The following is an 18,377-nucleotide window of genomic DNA, read 5'->3' as shown; positions in this document are numbered from 1 at the left end:
TGGATATTTGAAAATGCAAATCATTTTGAAAACGTTGTGTATAAGTGAAACTTTTAAAAAATGCAAGTGAAAAACTTTTTCATTTTTGACTACATCGTTGTCCTGTAAACGCAGCCTTAGATCCTCACAGATCTCTCTTTTTCCCTCGGCTTTGATTTTAAATAAATAAAGGACACTTGGGAAGAATGTGTGTCCTTTGTTCTGCTCCCTGGGTGGCCACACAGGTCTTCTGCCCTCTGTGCACAGCAATCTATTTGTCTAGCAAATATTATTGTTGTCATTGGGGCAGCGTGATTGGGTTACAGAGCTTATTTGATTACTTATAGGACTTTGGCAGTTTTGCAGAGGTGAAAAAGAGGAGCAAACAGACAAGCCTGGGTGTGAAGCTCACTTTAAAGCACAGAAGTCTGGACAGTGAGAATGTTGGTTTAGGCTGCTTTAAATCTGAATGAGATTTCGCCATTTGACATTTTATACAGAAAATATCATGTTCATTAGAGAGTAAAACTTTTTCCCCTATGTTGTAAAATGTCTTTCTATGGGTTTACAAGCTCAATGGAAATTAAAGTACCTTTTTTTTTTCTTTTTCTTTTTTGATGTTTGATATTTCACTTCTCTTGCCAGTTTTCTGTTAAATAAATGTGAAATTGTCCAGTGGGATATGGGTCTGTTCACTAAAAATCTGACATTGTTCCTAGTCACAGTCAAAATGATTTTCTAACTCGCACTATACCCGCAGCAGGCTTTGGTAGGTTGCTATTTCATAACACAAGTGTAAGGTAGTTCAGCACAGCTTCCTTTTGCCCTCTGCCTGATTGCAGGCCAGCTGGCGCTCTGATCTCCAGTGGGAACACACATCCACCGAGCCAAACTATGAGAGAAATGTAAACTAAAGTTCTGAATCCGGCTGCAAATACAGTACAAGCCAGTGTCCATGACGAACAGTGCAAAAATCCTGCCTGATTAGCCGAGATAAGCATGTTTTGAAATGACGTGACAGATGATGGCGCGTCTGCTGTAAGAGAGCGTGCATAAACAAAGGGAGCACTGAAGTTAGATACACTTGAGACAAGCATAGTAAAAAAGAAAAATTAACAAATGCTGTTTATTGAAAAAATGTATAGGGAAATGAAAATAGAGGAACTGATTTTAAAGGTATATATATATATATATATATATATATATATATATATATATATATATATATATTGTGTTCTAGTTTTAAAGGATACATTTTAATACAGTACCTGTAAATGAATTAAGAATAAGAAAGGTATAATTTCCCCAAATTGATCATTTTATTAAATGTGTTATAACAAGTTTTGAGTTCATCAGTTATTATAAAATGTTACGTTAAATTCATAATTTTAATAGCTTTTTTTTCATATCAGCATTTAATATTTTCAGTTAATTTGTTATTTATATTTACAGTGTTTTGTTTTTGATTAATAACACTGCTATTTCTAAAGTTTCTGTCATGCCAAACATTTTAGAAAAAGTCAAAAAAAAAAAAAATCAGAAATGTAATTTTAAGATTTTTACATCACAATCTGGGGTATAGATACTATATAAGAAGTCATTAGCAAACCAGTCATTATTTGTACATTTTAATTTAAAATAATAATAATAATAATAATAATTTTTACTGTTTAAACTGATAGGCCTACTTCATTTGTGTTATACTATAGGCTTGGTTGAGGATATGAAGTCAAGACGGGATAAATATTTTAACATTGATTGAAAAATTGTTTTAACAATTTCAAAATATCAGATTATATTAAAGAATCACCCTTCCATTAAGTATAATGACAGTTAAAATGAGACTGTGTATATTATAGAAGTCCTAACCAGTGTTGATACCTCCCAGGGAATGAAAGGCAGTGGACAGCACCCAAACAGAGTATAATTTTATTAAAGAGCTAATAAAACACGCCCATATATCATTAAATTCAATAATTATAAAAGGCTTTTGTTAGAAGCCTAACTGTTTAACTGTAGGCATGGCTTATAAATGGCAACAATGTAAAATGTTCAGTCACGGTTCATAGTTGTGGTTTTATTGGCATTTCACAACTTCAAACGCGTCTCATTTTAGAGTCTGAACTATCAGCTTTGTAGAAGCCGATCTGTAACACATGTAAGAATGTTCTGGCTGATGTCAGTGACTCACAGGAGATGAGACATCCTCTCCGACACCTTCATGGAATTCTTTTAGTGACACGGAGTATATGAGAAATCTGACTATCGGAAGGATTAATGAAAGGCAGATGCATCGCTTGAAAGTTTCACCACATTTCCTTTGTCATTCTCACCATCGGTTAGTGTTGATCTTGAGTTTGATGCAAACACAGGGCTGAGAATCCCCATCTAGGAGTCATTACTGTGTTTATTTTAATGAGTGATCATTGAAAAATGCAAATACTGAATGGGATAAAATGAATAAACCATTTCAATTATAGCTAGGCATTTTTGAAACAAGTCAAAAATTTAGATTACATTGTTTCTCTGAAAAACAGATTGTAGTCGCAGAGGATAAACAACAGATTTTTTTTTTTTTTTACGTTTTTGGATTGCAGCTGGTAAGGGATGCACATGTGCTAAAGATCAGTCGTGTTTTTGCAATGCAAATGATGAATTTAAATGTGCACACAGAACTGTTGGCATCTTCTACTCACAGAGCGTGAAGCTGTTTGTTCATTCAAATGTTTTGTGTGTGTTTTTGAATCAGGAATGCTGGTGGTGATTGTTCTTCTCCTCATCGCCATCGTTGTCGTGGCTTCTTGGCAGACTTAATGAGGAGTATGTTTATGAAGAGAAGACGGCACATACAGAACACGGACTGCAGAGACTGTTAGAAAAGCCGTCTGAGGTGAACGCGAGATACTCCGCTTTCAAGCAGGCTGTATATATGAACACACATCTCTAAACCCCTCTCCTGTCCTCTTTTACATTTATGAAAATAATGACTGGGTTAAAGCCAAGAAATTGACCACTATGAAGAACTAAAATGTCTTGCTCCTCAGATAATGATCAAAGTAGGATTCAGAATAGAAAGAAAAATAGAAAAGTGCTTTGAGAAGTTTGGAATACTATGAATATAACCATGAGCTCGAGATGCTCCAAGGGGGGAAAACTTATTTAAATTCTTTAGTTGGCAGTGAAGAAAATTATCCATATCCATCTTGGAAACAAGGCCTGTGATTCACAAAGCAATACAAAATTATATGTACATACAGTATAATTCAAATGAATTTTCTTCTTTCGAAGGGAATTAATTTTTTTTTGTTGTATTTTTTTTTTTTTTTTTTTTGTTCATTAACACTTTTCTGTAAATAGTTTTAAGCCTGGAAATGTGACGGTTAGAAATTCTAATAAATGTAGTTAACACAGCATGGCTCGGTTGTTTTTTTTTTTTTTCTTCTTCTTTTTTTGGTGGTGGCATGGAGTAAAATCTTGTAAAATCTTATATTTGTTGTCAAAAATGTTAGTGCTGATGAGACTTTATTAAATCTACAATTATATGCATGGGCAAAAATGCAAAGGCACACTAATAATGTTTTGAGATTTTATTCCAAATGAATGCTGAATGTAGTTCTACCAGGATGGTGTTCAGTAGTTATTTTCCCCTTTGGATTTTAATCTCAACCATCTAAACAACCACAAACTGTATAAAAAAAAAAAAAAAAAAAACAATTATAAAGACATAAAAATTAAAAAAAAAAAATCACAATTTGTCATTAAATATTTTTTTATAATAACCATAATATATTAGTATGCATTGTAAAACAATATTGCAGACGTCTTGTATTTGCCATAGCTAAATTTACAATTCATAATATGAACAAGAAGCAATGTATGTAATGTCTGCTGGTAATGTCAAATACAGGAGCCATCTTTCCACTGCTGCGACAAGTCAAAACTGAACATAAATTTACATCATTGGAATACCTTGAAATAAAAATGAGTGCGCACTAAGATACTGAGTGCCAAACAAAATACATTTACATGTGGTATTACGAATATTACCGGTAAATACAGCATATGTATAAATATCTGTTTGTCAAACATTGTGTACATTTACAAGAAGTAATCATTGAGTAAAGATGATAAGTACTGCACACGTAAACTGTTCATCAAATCTATTTCTCTCTCTCGCACTCTCTTTTTATTAGATGCTGAAACAGTCAGTTTGCAGTTTACTTTTTGACTGATCTGTGAAGTACTGACCACACAAGAAAACGTCAAGTGACGCTCAAAGATCAGTGCAAAAGCTGTACAGAACATCCAGCTCAATATTAGACTCATTATTAACAAGAAGTGTGTGTGTGTGTGTGTGTATGAGCAGCATTTCTCACAGTGAAGAGAATTTTCTATTGTAGTGAAACATTACTGTACATGCATTCCTACATTCACAGACCCTAATGAACATGGACATTTTAAAGAAGAGATGCTGTTGCTTTACAAAACTAAATGCTAGTTAATGAATACTAGTTAAAGGTAATTCGTACACTTCTAAATACCGTTTACACACAAGGAAAAATATTAACTGTACACACCATTCTACCAACACTTTCAGGACTTACGGAAAGGCCTGTTTATACAGTGGACTCGTTTTAACAAAAGGATGCCATCATCCATGTCTGGACCATAAACAACTGAATCAGAGCATCAAATGATGATCTGCCTCAGTCATCATGTCTTATACAAAAATATACATGGCGGTTTTATTCCAAGTTCAAAAATAATTGTAAATGCATGCTAATAGATTTAGGAATTATGCAAGCATGCTATTACATTTTTATAGATCTTAAATCAGTTTTCAACACTTATGGGTGCAGATTTGTGTGAAGAAATGTGGCATGACTCACGACTTAAACAGAAAATAAAAATATAAAAGAATAATTATAATTCTACCAAATATTTGTCTCTGTTGACGAGAAAGGGCACTACTTAAAAAATGTACAAAGCTTCTTTTCAGCAATTGTTAGATGGTTCTTTAACCTTTGATTTAGCAAACTTTGGGCCACCACCAACAAAAAGGCAGTCAGAAACATGTACATTGAACAGAAACCTTGATTTGCTTTTGTTGTACATTTGCTGGGACAGTTTCAGCGCCTGTCATGATCTGGCTAAAACCCAGCAGCACCAGTCTTCAAAGATTAGTAGTGTTATTTGAAATATACGTGTTACACTGTACAAGAGCTTTTCTATGTTGTCCTTTTCATTCGGTTCCATTCGCTCATCGAGAATTGCAACAATAATTGAATGAATAATTAGAATAACAATATGCACAAATGTATGCATAAAATTGTGTTTTTTATGCAGGATGTTACAAAGTGATACTTTTCAGACCTTGAAAAAAAAAGATTATTTTTAATTGGCTTAAGAAGAGCAAATTAGTTTTGATATCTGTCATATTAAAAATTCCTGAAATTCCATTGAAATTTCTGAAATGTTGGCATCTCAGATGCCATTATGCATTATGCATAAGTTAGAGCAGATACATTTTTAAACGCTAAAGCTCATTAATTAAAAGGTTTTATTTTTGTAATGAAGAGGCATGCATTACTTTTTATTTATTTTGCACTAAAAATGTTTTTTTGATTTTTGATGTATCATTCCTCAATCCCCAGGTTGTTTTTAGAAATATTAAATATGGCTTAATCTGATTCTCAACCAGACTGAAACGGTCCAAAATTGATCCGAAAGCCATTTAACATAAAATACCTTTCTTTATGCTGGACACAGGTGCAAAATTGGCAAACAGCAAACAAATCTTGAAGGAAACAAAGAAGAATTTAAAACTGCATCGTGAACTCCTTCACACGTTCCTATTTAAAAAAAAAAAAAAAAGTTCAAATTCTCTTCATGCCTTTATTCAAAGCAGCGATGTTCAGTCACTCTTGTTTCTTCTCTTCCTTTCCCTTATCATCTTTTCATCCGCCACTCGTCTGTTGTTTCTCTGTCCAGCTCTTGATGGCAACCTCTTTCCTTTCCCCCCTCACTATGCTTTCTTGCATTTGCCTTTCTTCTCCCGCTGCTGGAACTTCCGTAGTCTTCGAGCCCAAGTGTCCCTCCACTGAATGACCAGACTGCCCTTGTCTGCCACCACACCGCTTTGTCCAGGGGAATCCTCATCGTTGCCCAGCAGCAGGTACTTTTTTCCAGGCTTGATCTTCGGGCACTTGCAGGCAACATCCTTTGCTCTGACCCACAAAAACTGATCTCCTCTGCGGATTCGGCTTTCACCCTGTTTGTAGACCGAGATGATGTTGACGGTGAACTTCCACCACTCGCCGGCTTTTTCTGCCTTTAGGATGTGGACCTGAACAGCTGGTAGGATAACAGAAAATGCAAAACAGAATTAGCTACTTTTCCTGTATTAATTCAATTGGGCGACATTTTATTTTAAGCGGTTTCAGCAGTGTCCCGTGTGTTTAAAATTACTTCATTTAATTCAAATGAAAACGTTCAAAATTTTATAAATATGAATTGAGAAAATACATCAAATTATTTTGGTACTTTTTAAAACTCACTTGTAATATAGCAGGAACCCTGAAATTATTTCTGTAAATTGACCAAAAAAATACTTATAATTAAATTACATTTGGCCATTTGCACAACATATACAATTGTACATGTACTTTAATATACATAATGATGCCTGAGACAACTAGTGTTTCTCTTTAATTTTTTATTTAATACAATTTTTATTTAATACAATTTAATGCAAATAATTATATTACAAAATATATTATCAGCAACTGAATAAGGCCAATTCATTTCAGAATTCTTTAGTATTAGGTCTTGATTAGTGACCTAGATCTATAAGTCTGAACTAATTCCTCTTTTTCACTTTCAATCTCTTTTTTGTTACTGCCTTTGTTTTACATTTTTAGTCTCCACTGCACATGTAAATTTTATCCTAAAATCTTTACTGCAAAAATACACTGTATCGTAAAATGTGCCGTGTGCCTAAACGAGCAGCCACGACTGAAATGATAGTTCTCCTGCATGTTCAGAGTCTGGCTCTGATTCTGATTAAGTCGTTTGTATCGTCTCAGTTGCCTCAGCAATGCAGGTCAACCTTCAGTTTAAAGTGCTTTCAAATAAATCATGTAACTCAAACCTCGCCACAGATTCGAGATTTGAGATTTGAGATTCCTCGGAAGTGTGAATCCTCAAAATCTGCTTAAACTGCCTGTAGACTCATGCTGTTCCCCTTTCATTATTAATAGCCTTCAAGGTGCTTTGTAAGGAGACTATGACAAAAAAAACCCTGCAAAACAGGCAGATTTAATTTGGTCTGCGTAATTCTTTGCACTAGACAGACTGAGGCTGTATCATGCAAGTTAATTGCAGGTGATGCATTTATCTATTTATCTGTCTCTTTGCATACTTTTATTTTATGGTTAGAATTAATGTTTTTCCACAAGTTTCCTTAATTACCATTACAAGGATCCCTTTTCACATTTACAGATATCAGTTTATAACTTGCACCACACAGCTTACTACTAGACTAAGTTTCAACTTCTCATTTGTATCAGGTGCCAGGAACCCCCCCCCCCCCCCCCCCCCCAAAAAAAAGAGATTAGAACAAACTAAATGCTTCTGTAACTGTATGACTTTGTTTCTACTATGGAACACAGATTTTTGAAGAATATTCTTGCAGTTCTCTTCCATATAATGAATGTAAATGAGTGATTTAAAGTGGTTCATCTGAACTGTTAATAATATTTAAAATCGTCTGATGCCGAACAATTGCTTTGTGGAAGTAAATGAAATTTAAATACTTCATAAAAATTCTTGATATCCAGTCTAGCTCTCCTCAGCTTGTTCCTAAGAGACACAGCAATGTGCAACTCATGAGCTGCTCATTCTTTTGGCTCAGATCTTTTCAACAAAATGCTTAATGCAGTTCACACGACCGTTCTGCATGAATTGTTCTAGAAAAGCACCTTCTGTCTCTCAAGCTCACTTCCTCAGTGATTCACAGCAGTTCACACAGGGGCTGCACGATTATGAGAAAAATCATAATTGTTGATTATTCCCTTGAAATTGTAATTGCGATTATCAATTACTATTTACAATTAATTACAATTAACACTGAATGATGTTTATACCATTGATTGAACTGCATGCTGTATTTTTATATGAAAATAAACAAGCTGAAAACACTCTAACTGAAAAAACTTTAGTGCTTTTCTATAGCATTAAGCCTCAGATCGGATTGGTTTATTTTTTTATAATTTAAAGTTAAAATATGAATGGTATTATAATGTTATACTAAAACAATGGAAAAACCCTTAAGATAACGTAGAAAGAAAAAACATATCTTAAGCGTGCAAAATAACAAGTGGACTTTGAAAGATTAATTACTGCTTTGAACGATTACAGTTGTGGCATCCATAATTGTAATCGCGATTAGAAATTTGATTAATTGCGCAACCCTAGTTCACAGCTTACTGGAGAGGAAGGTTACCAGAAAAGACCAAATGTTTATCAGTTTCCCACTCTAAATTGTTATATGACTTCAGAAAGCCTAAAATATAGAACAGAGAAACACTTTGAGTGATTTTTGTTTTTAAAGCCCCGTTCACACCAAGAACGATAACTATAAATATAACTATAAAGATAACGTTATTAGCGTCCACACCAGCGAACAATATCGTCTGTTTATTCTGAGCACACGTGCATCTGCAGCTTTAAATCGTCGAGCTCGTTATAGCAGGATGGATTCTGATTGGATGTCAATGTTTGTATCGTTCATCAGCTGGAAAAAATCGTTCTGAAAATGATTCCAACAATACCGTTTCTCTATGCCTTTATCGTTATAGTTATAGTGTGGACTCTGCTATTCTTTAATATTGAGAACGATTTTTAGAACTATATCTTTATAGTTATCTTTATAGTTATCGTGCTTGGTGTGAACGGGTCTTTCACCTTTTGTGTTCTACAAAAATTCATTGAAGGGTGAGTATTGTAAATGTTGACAGATTTTTTTTTTAATTCCTTTACTTACACCAACAAATGAAATCGAATGCATAAACCTTTATGTCACTGTCACCATTTGGATAGGTGGAAGTCATTCCAGTGACTGGAACATGTCACAGCCTGTGGAGGCCAAGCTGTACTCAGGATTCATGTGGTGTTTTATGGGTAATGTGGCAGTGAGGCACGAGGCTGTAAATATCATGCCACGAAGGGCCCGATTCACTATAAGTCTGTTAAATGACTCCCATCTTCAAGTTCAATACCATTTCCAGCCATTTCCCCCCATGCTGCTATAGCATAAAGCCCCCCTGATGCTTGAGAAGGCAGAAGGAAAGTGGATTAGGTTTAATGCTCAGAATGTGGGAGTTTATCCTAGATTGTTCACTTTTGTGTAAAGAGGGAGCTGGCCAGCTCTCCATAACTGAGAACAACTGTAAATTGAAGTCAGCAGGGGACCATATTATCTGGATAAATTCTTAAATGAGTCTTAAATGAGTTATGGTGGTGTAGAAAGGAGAACATGTAAAGCCGGTCTGCAGGAGGTGATGGCATTGAGTATTCATCACGTAAGATGCAGCTTCCAATGTGTGCCAGACCTCTTCTCTACACTGCAGGGATCCCCTGTGTTTTTACCTCCAGTGTAACTGATTTTTTTGAGAGGTCTATTGAGCATAAACACTTACTATATAATATTTTTAATATATAAAAGTGTTCTTCAAGGCTACAGTTCCTTTTATGTATCAAATCACGTCTTTAGGTGAAATGCAGTTTTCAATTATTGTTGCATTTATCACATCGCATTTTTACAAGTACACAGCCTGTCCATGAAGCCTCTTCTATGATGTTTTTTTTTTTTTTTTCTAAATTTAAAATAATTTAGATATTTTGGACAGCATAAAGTAAAAAGCATCAGGGTGATACAACTTTCCTGATATCATAATGAATTTCTGTTATAAACATACTGTAACATAATGTAACACAACAAAGGTCTTATCAAAATGCATTTTCTTTTTTTCTTTCTTTTTTTTGGCTTGTTTTGTTATTTTTTTTGGGGGGGGGGAAGCTACGATGCTTATTAATGCTTGAAAAACAAAATAATGTTGAACAAAATTATATTAAGTCTCTAAGAATATCAGATTTCTTTATTATTATTATTATTATTATTATTATTATGAGCTTAGTTCAGTTTGTAAAGTGTCATATGCTAACATTTTAAAAAAAACATGATATTTATAAATTCATAAAATACAATATCTGTAAAAACTTCTCATATTGAAGATATATTTACGATTAATATGTGTACCCTCGCATCTATTCAGTGTGTGAGTAAAATATTACATATTTCATTTAAGTCATTAACATTCAAACTTTTCTTGAAAATAATAAAAAAAAAATTAAACCATAGGAAACAAACATTAATACAAAGATAACATAAATATTACAATTATACCTATACTCATATCATCTATATCGTGTTTTATTCCCCATCAATAAATTACCTATGCTGCCTGAAATGAATCAAAAGAGCTGTTGAAATGCTCTGGCTGTCATTAAATCTGCTAAGCTCTTTAAGTTCCACGGGGTCTCGCTTGACTGATGAAACGGCCCACCTCTGTAGGAGAGGGGCTGCACATCTGCTCCTTTTCATGGACAAGAGAGGGCCTGCTGCCCCAAGGAATGCAGGACAGGGACATGCGCTTCCCTTAATGAGGATATCTGTGAGCACTCCAGTCCCTTCTGCCCGTCACACTGCCATAGCTTGATCCGCTTTGGGCTCAAATACCTGCTGGGCTGTCCGTCAACGCAGCCTCCACTAAACCCCTCACTGATAGCCTTTCCTCCTGTTTGATCCTTTGACTTTCTTCTTGAAAGCCCTAAGTAAGCCATCACTACAATATACCAACACTGAAGGGGCTCAAGGGAATTGGGCTTTGGACGAAGAATAAAAATGTTTTGGAGGGCAAGGATTTGAGCCACCTGCATAAATGTGGGAGCGCACTTTTCTCACTCACCGTAATCTTTCTTGCAGTACTTCTTCATATTGATCTTCAGCTTGCCTTTGGAAGCCTTGCAGTAGGATTCACAGTCTAAAATTGGAAGTTGAGAGAAGAAAGGAAGGGCAAAACAGCACAATTAAAGAATGTAAAAGAGGGAACATTGTCAAAAAAGAGACACTTCTGCAAACTACACATCTATCCTAACGCCCCGGCCTGTTGTGACACCCATCTGCCCAGTTTCATTGTGAGGCTGTAATAGTGCTTGTGAGGCATTCAGCCTCAAGTGTCTTTTGCTCCTTAGAAAAGCAGGAGACAAAAGGTCCCTCTCGTTCTGCTCTCTGGATGTCTGGACCCTCCCATGCTCTGATGGGAGCCTTCTGAGGCCAAGCGTATTGTGCCACCCAGCAAAAAAAAAAAAATCTTTTTCAGCTCCATGCTAATTTCTCACCCTTGTCTCCACTGTCAGTGCCATGATGGGCCTGATTAGGGTTTTTTGAATCACGACTCTTCCCTCCCGGTCCTGTCAACTCACCCTGTACGTCTGCCCTAATGCCGCCCTCCCCCACCGCAACCCCTAAAGACCATTTCAACCTTTGGCATTTATTGGTTCAGCACTCAGGGAGGTGGCAGTTAAGGGGGAGCAAGGGTTGTCCGAGGATAAAGGGAGGTCAGGGGGGAAATTAGCAGTGCATAAAGCATTTAAAAAGCTTGTTGTGTTTAAAAATAAAGAAGAAATGTGGCGTTTCAGTCAAGAAGCGCAAGAGACTTGGTTCAGATTGCAGGACTTTTGGCAAATCTAGATAAAGAATTCAACCGAAAGCAAGTTGCACCTTCAGTTGCTGTACACGGACATGATTAATTAATTAAAAAACTAAAAACTCTTTCCAGCATGCAGATGTTTAAATAGAGAAGATTTCTCTTGCCGTTCCCCTTACGCCCCACACACTGTCATGGCCTTCTTTAGTGGATGGATGGAATGAGAAGACAGAGGAGGGGGAGAAAAAAACCCTTTCAGCTCGCCTGCATATGAACAAACTTCATTGTTTCGGCCGACCCTCGCTCCATGCCTGCCTTTTACTTTCTTTTGGACTCGCTATTCTCTCCGTGTGAATGAGGTTGCCCGGGCAACGAAGGAATCAGCAAAGAATGCCCGTGAAAGTAGTTGCACCGAAGTGGTTGCACGAGGGACTCCGAGGTGGGGTTGGGCGAGTCAAAGCGTGCACACTGTAGATTGGAAATGGCAGAGAATCTGTAACCGAAATGAAATTGAGAGTCCATAGTGTGGCATCCTCATTTGCATTTAAATGAAGACTATAGAGCAACTGCTTTGTTTTCCTATAACCCTGTTTAATGCCATCACGATACTTCCCTTTGAAAGCCATCATTTCTCATTAGCTCTCCTTTAAGGAGGTGATGAGCACCCTGAGATTCCTATTTAAACATCTCGTCCCCCGCAACAAGGACAAATGTTCTCATTGTGCCCCCTCTTGAGTTAGGGGAAGTAGGGTTAGCTTGCCGTCCCGTCATGATGCTCCCACAGAGACCAGTGTCACCTTAATGGATGTTTTTCCTGCCGTCTTTTCAAGCGAAAGCTGTGTACGAGAGATTTTGGCACCACGTCCAGTGGCGCTCTTAGCGGTGCCAGTGACTAAAAGAAAGCTGCGTGTAAGTTTGAATGTGAAGCTTGTTTGACACTGAAGAATGAGTGGAGGGCACCGGTTACACGCTGACTGTGGGGACCCCTGTGGGGAAACATTTGGGGAATTCTCTCCGTCGCTAGATGTCGAGGGAAGTTGTTGGTCTGGAGATTCAGCGGAGAACAACTTTTCGCCTAATGAGTCTGTGCTATTCAGCGTCACTCAGCACTTCTGAAAAGCCTTGACATCTAACACTGACAATCTAACCTGCTGGGTCTTTTGGCGCTTGAGGACGGCCAGACACTGTACTCTGTTGTTAGCAAAAAGAAGCCTAAAGCTGACCTGAGGTCTACTTCCAGTCGGACCTCTGATGGGATGGACAATGCTAACGGGTGCATCTCAGGTCTGGGAACTGTAAAAATGTGGTGTGAATGAGCGCACAGGGGGAAGGCTTTCTCTGTGCGAATGAGACTGATTGAGAAACAAATTGCTGCAAATAAAGCATGTAATTAGATTATAGCCAGAGCCCCAAGCTCCCACTGGGGCAGGGACTCTATGGGCAAGCTGGGTCTGTTCCAAAGGGAACTGCTTTTTTTTCTCCTTCCAACCTCTCAAAATATCCTTCTCGTTCTTTAAATTCTATTCAGGACTTTGAGAGAAAAATAGCTGTCTTCGAACTCTGACAATGGTTTAAAGAAACAGACCAGACAGTGCGTGCAGTTTTAAATCAGGGTTTGTTTTGGTCACGGTAGCATCGCTTTGATAGGGAGAGAATGAGTAGAAATCAACTTCATTACTGTAAATGAAGCCTGGAAATGTGTGGGGACCAGCGACAACACTCGAAATCTGACAATGCGAAATCGGAGAGAGGACAGGCCAGCTTTAAATTAGACGAGAGCTTTGCATTCCTGATGAGACACTGATTCAACACTATTCACTCTCTTTCTGTCTCTCTCCAATTCCAATCTTTCTCTCCCCTTTTTTGTTCATTCCTTTCATGATCACTAGGAGCCTCGTTGAATTCTATGAGGACCATTCGGTCTTAAAAGGGTGACATTTTTAAAGGGATAGTTCACCTAAAAATGAAAATTCTGTCATTATTTACTCATCCCTGTGTCACTGTACGACTATCTTTCTTTCCTGTCAGAAAAAATAGCATGGCATCGGGTAAAACTACTGTCTCATAGTTAAGGTACGAATATACCATTCAGGGATATAAAGGCCAGTTTTCAGTGAATGCAATTTGATTTCAGTGATAAATTTCTGTTTTGTTTTTCCATGCAAAACTATTTACAAACAAATCTATTATAATGCACATACAGTAGTCATAATGCTTTTTGCCATTTTTGGAGTTTGACGGTTCCTAATCACTTTCATTTTATTATTCAAACTTTTTTTTATACGATAATATACATTTGAAACATCATGACGGTGAGTAAATACAGACTTATCCTTTTAACTGGTTATGTGATATATATTTTTTCAGCGGTCCCCACGGTAAAACATCTGAACATCTACACATCCATGCAAATAAAACAACAGGCGCTGATCTCCTAATGCAGGTTTGTAGAGACATCAGTCAGTCGTAGATGAGTGTGTGTCTGAGGGATTATGCGGGGGTCTTGGGAGTGGTGACTCACACCATGCATGACCTTGCCACACAATATGTGTTTTGTCTGAGCCGAGCAATCGGAGGTATTCGCAATGCATTCCTCCCCTCCATGTGGCAGTGTTGAAGACATATTAATATCCTTCTTCTCGTCTCCTCCCTCGACTTTTCTTCTGTCCTCTTGCCATTCCCCTGTTTCATTCTCATAGACACCTGCTATACAGCTGCCTGCCCCACCCTTCTGTACAAGAACATACAGGTTCTCTCTCTCATTCGCAGTCTTTCTCCGTCTGAGTGGGCAACTGCTAAAGAGAAGGGTGGAGGTGCCCTGATAAGCATATCTGTTTGCAATCATCTATTGGATGAGGTCATATTTTTCTGCTGTATTGCGCTATCCCGAGGTGTGCTTTGGGCCTGGAGTGAAGGTATAATATATGCGGTCCCATAGAAAAATGTGTGGGTGGTCTGCAGCATCCATTTTGATGGGGGCACTCATATATGTCTGTCCTGTGCTCCACCTCTCCATCAGCTTGATTTGGAATGCTGTTTTTTTCATGGAGGGTTAACTCTCAAAACCAGATGGGTCGAGCGTTTAAGTGGTCAAAATCAGCAGCGCCCCTGCTGACTGAATTAAAGGTCATGCCATCTTTGCAAATAAATTACGTTTTTAAAAATATGTTGATTTTGAAATATAACTGGGCAAACATATTCCATTAAGTGATAAGAAAGGGTATATTTTATAAATTGTCTGACAATTGAATTAATTTCACCTTTATAGTTTGAACTAAACTTTAGAAATTATTTCTAATTTTAGTCGTACAGAAACAACAAGCAAGCAAACAAACATGATAGCTGCATCATTTTAGTATTTCCATAAATAAAAAAACAGCTAAAATGTGACAACTGGTGGTGATAAAACAAACGAATAAATCATTATTTTTATGTTAATATTACATATAAACAAATTATATAGTATATCGTTTTTTTAAGGGGTCATATGATGCAATTTCAAGTTTTCCTTTCTCTTTGGGTGTTACAAGCTGTTTGTGAATAGATAAGATCCCTAAAGTTGCAAAGACTAAACTCTCAAACCCAAAGAGATATTCTATTTAAAAGTTAAGACTCGTCCACGCCCTCCTAAAACGCCTCGTTTAAACATGCCCCCACATGTCTACATCACTGTGTGGGAAGATTTGCATAACACTGCCCAAATGTTCACACAAAGAAAGAAAGCTTAACTTTTATACTCGCTGTAGTATTATTGCCATTGCCGCCATGTCGTGGAGACGCTGTGTGTTTCGTTGTGAAAGTAAAAATATTTTCTTTGGTCTTCCAAAAGAGGACACAACTAGAAATCAGTGGTTACGTTGTATTTACAACACTGTTCGAGAACAGTTCAACCCAAATATTCAGATGTATGCAATGCATTTTAGAGCAGCCTACAATGCCAGTGTTCTGACAAATAATGCTGACTGTAAGTACGTTTTCATATTTTTGAAATAGATATGATTATATAGATTTGCTACTGATGATTCAAATGCGAGTTTTAAGCAGTGTAGAGTAGCGCTTGTTCTTTATCGTTTCTCCAATCACAATGCAGACATGGTTTTGTGTTTACATGGCATGATGCAACGCAATGTGTAGAAAGACAATATAAGTCATTATAATCCATAATTATGTCCCCACTGGACGCAACAAATGCCTTGTTTCAAATGGGTTTTATTGGTTTTGTCTCATCGCACTGGGACAAGGCATCAGAGTATGGTAAGGGGCGTGACATTTCCTTCACACACTTGAGGTATTCGTCCAATCACAACGCACTGGATAACTGGCCAATCAGAGCACACTGTGCTTTTCAGAACGATGAGTTTTGTAAAAACCGACGCCTTTCAGAAAGACAGGACATAGAGTAAGAACAATAATGTGCAGTATATGTAAAATAATGTTTGTTTTTTTTTGTTTTTTTTGTTTTTTTTTATTACAGCAAATACACAATATAATGTTCTTTTTAGCAATGTCATATGATCCCTTTAATAATTGTTCTGCACTCTTTCTGATCTTCAAAAACAGAGACCGGCATAATGCAGCTTGCATGTCTTTCCCTCCGCTTTGCCTATTTGTTTATTTTGCATGGGTCATAACAACCTCTATCTCAAATCATTGATAGTCCGTTAAAGAAAGCCCATTTTCACAGTGCAGTTCTGACATTTGACAAGAGCCAAACTACCATGAAACACAGAATTGGTTTCAGATGGGCTAGTGAGAGTGAGTAGGTATTTTAGGACAAAAAAATTTAGAGAGGATAAAAAGATGGTAGAAGAAAAATGTGGGGGTAGAGAAAATATCCCAGAGAAGAATTAAATGAGGTCCACGACAGAGAGAATACCAGCAGCTCTGCTGTCAATCTTATCTGTCAGTAAAGCATTAGAGGTCTACGGCGATCAACCAACAGCTGCAAAGTTTTCTAGCACGCCAGAATTCCTCTGTCTGTGAGAATGACAAAATCAACAAAATCTTGTCCATACGGGCAAACTAAAGCATGTTCACTCTCGATGTAAAAAAGAAAAGAAAAAGGAAACTGATGGCTCAGGGAAGACAACGTAGGAAATTAAACATCTGATCAGGAGACAGTTCGTAACTGCAAGAAATTTTAGGGCAGCATTTGTATATTTGCAGACAGTGTTTTACTGTCTGATGCCAAGTTTGGCAGGCATGGAAGTTAAGTCTGACATTCTGTTTACTTTTAGACATATTTATAAAACATCTGCGGCAAGAACGAACATGTCTAGGGATGTAACTGTAAAAATAGATGCCCCTAAAAAGACTTTCTGCAATCCCTCTTCCATAATTAGTTAAGGGTGAATCAAACCCTACTCAAAAAAAAAATAATAATAATAATAATTCTTACAATCAGTAAATCAATAAAGACTGAGCCCCCAATAAAAATGAGTTCTCAGTCATCACTATAAGACACATATAAGTGGCCTATCCAAACATGATTCAAAAGGAACCTTTATAAACCGCTAGCATTTTTTGAATAGTGAGCAATTCAGTCTAAGATCTACTGTAGTGTCTGACATCAGATGTATTCTTGCTTTAACAATATTTTTTTCATAAGAGACTAAGATCAGTTAACTAACCTGAAGGTCCCTCTGTGCTGCTTGCAGTAGTAGTTGGTGGAGCAATAGGAATTTCTGTTCCGAAAAAAAAAAGAGAGCACAGTTAACAAAATAAATAAATACATAAACATAAGTTAAATTAAAATTAAACAATAAATACAATTTAGGATCAATATAAAAATAAATATTAGATTATACAGACAATTTATTGCTACTAATTTGAATCATTTAAACTCTGAAGATACTGGTTTAACATTAGAAATCCATCCCTCTTTTGCCGTTATGAAATACAGTGAGATACATGTCCAAGACTTGATTCTTTCATTCTTTCTTCCATGATTTTTTTATGAATGGAGGGAAGTTTACACTCAGTAAAACCATGTGTAATGAAAGACCTTTTCAACGAAGTGATTGCATTCATAAAAGTGGTAAAAAAAATAAAATAAGAATGGTCTTTTGCTATATTGGAACATAAATATTCAAGAAGAAAAGGCAGTTACTGCCATGAGGACAGAACAAAAAGAGGACTGAAACAGTTTGAGCATACTAAGAGAAATATGAAGAAGGTGATAAGAGTGCTCATGTGCCCTGTGAGCTGGTGGACAAGTATACAAAAAAAGAGCCATTTGAAGGAAGAAAGAATCAAGTCTTCTGATTTAAAAAAAGAATTTAAAAAGAAATTAATAAAATAAATCATGAATGATCTTCATCGCGTGGTGGGGTTCAAAAATGTTTTTTTGCTCTTGTTGAACTGTGACCCTATGAAATTGCACGGAGCCAAAATATGTTTTTTGTTGTTGTTACTTTTATGGTGTTTTGGCCAGTAAACAAGGCTTAAATAATGATATCACTCTGTAATGTTATTTATTTTGGATGACTTATCAAATCTTAAAATAATTCAAAACCCAGTATTTAATCTTTTAGGCTTTGGACAAAAGCACACACACCATATCAAGTGCTTTAATGTAGAGTTCAATAAAGAATTACCATTAGATTAGACATGGGAACGAGTTATAAATAT

At 36.6% G+C, this 18,377-nt stretch overlaps 2 protein-coding genes across 2 annotated transcripts in view; one reads left to right on the top strand and one right to left on the bottom strand.

The window, feature by feature from the left end:
* Positions 1–3,390, top strand: part of LOC132151937 (syntaxin-8-like) — a 71,601-nt gene extending 68,211 nt beyond the window's left edge. Inside the window, exon 8 of the mRNA XM_059560493.1 lies at positions 2,729–3,390. Within this exon, the coding sequence (XP_059416476.1) occupies positions 2,729–2,793 (65 nt within the window). The 3' untranslated portion in view covers positions 2,794–3,390. The remainder of the gene's footprint in view (positions 1–2,728) is intronic.
* A 126-nt stretch (positions 3,391–3,516) lies between these two features.
* Positions 3,517–18,377, bottom strand: part of LOC132151936 (netrin-1-like) — a 55,948-nt gene continuing 41,087 nt past the window's right edge. The window contains exons 4-6 of the mRNA XM_059560492.1: positions 17,378–17,431; positions 11,007–11,081; positions 3,517–6,333 (exon numbers count right to left, since the gene is read on the bottom strand). Coding sequence (XP_059416475.1) covers positions 6,005–6,333; positions 11,007–11,081; positions 17,378–17,431 — 458 coding nt within the window. The 3' untranslated portion in view covers positions 3,517–6,004. The remainder of the gene's footprint in view (positions 6,334–11,006; positions 11,082–17,377; positions 17,432–18,377) is intronic.

The sequence above is a fragment of the Carassius carassius genome, chromosome 10 (genome assembly GCF_963082965.1).
Source record: "Carassius carassius chromosome 10, fCarCar2.1, whole genome shotgun sequence".
NCBI lineage: Eukaryota > Metazoa > Chordata > Actinopteri > Cypriniformes > Cyprinidae > Carassius > Carassius carassius.
This window is presented reverse-complemented; position numbering and strand designations above follow the sequence as displayed.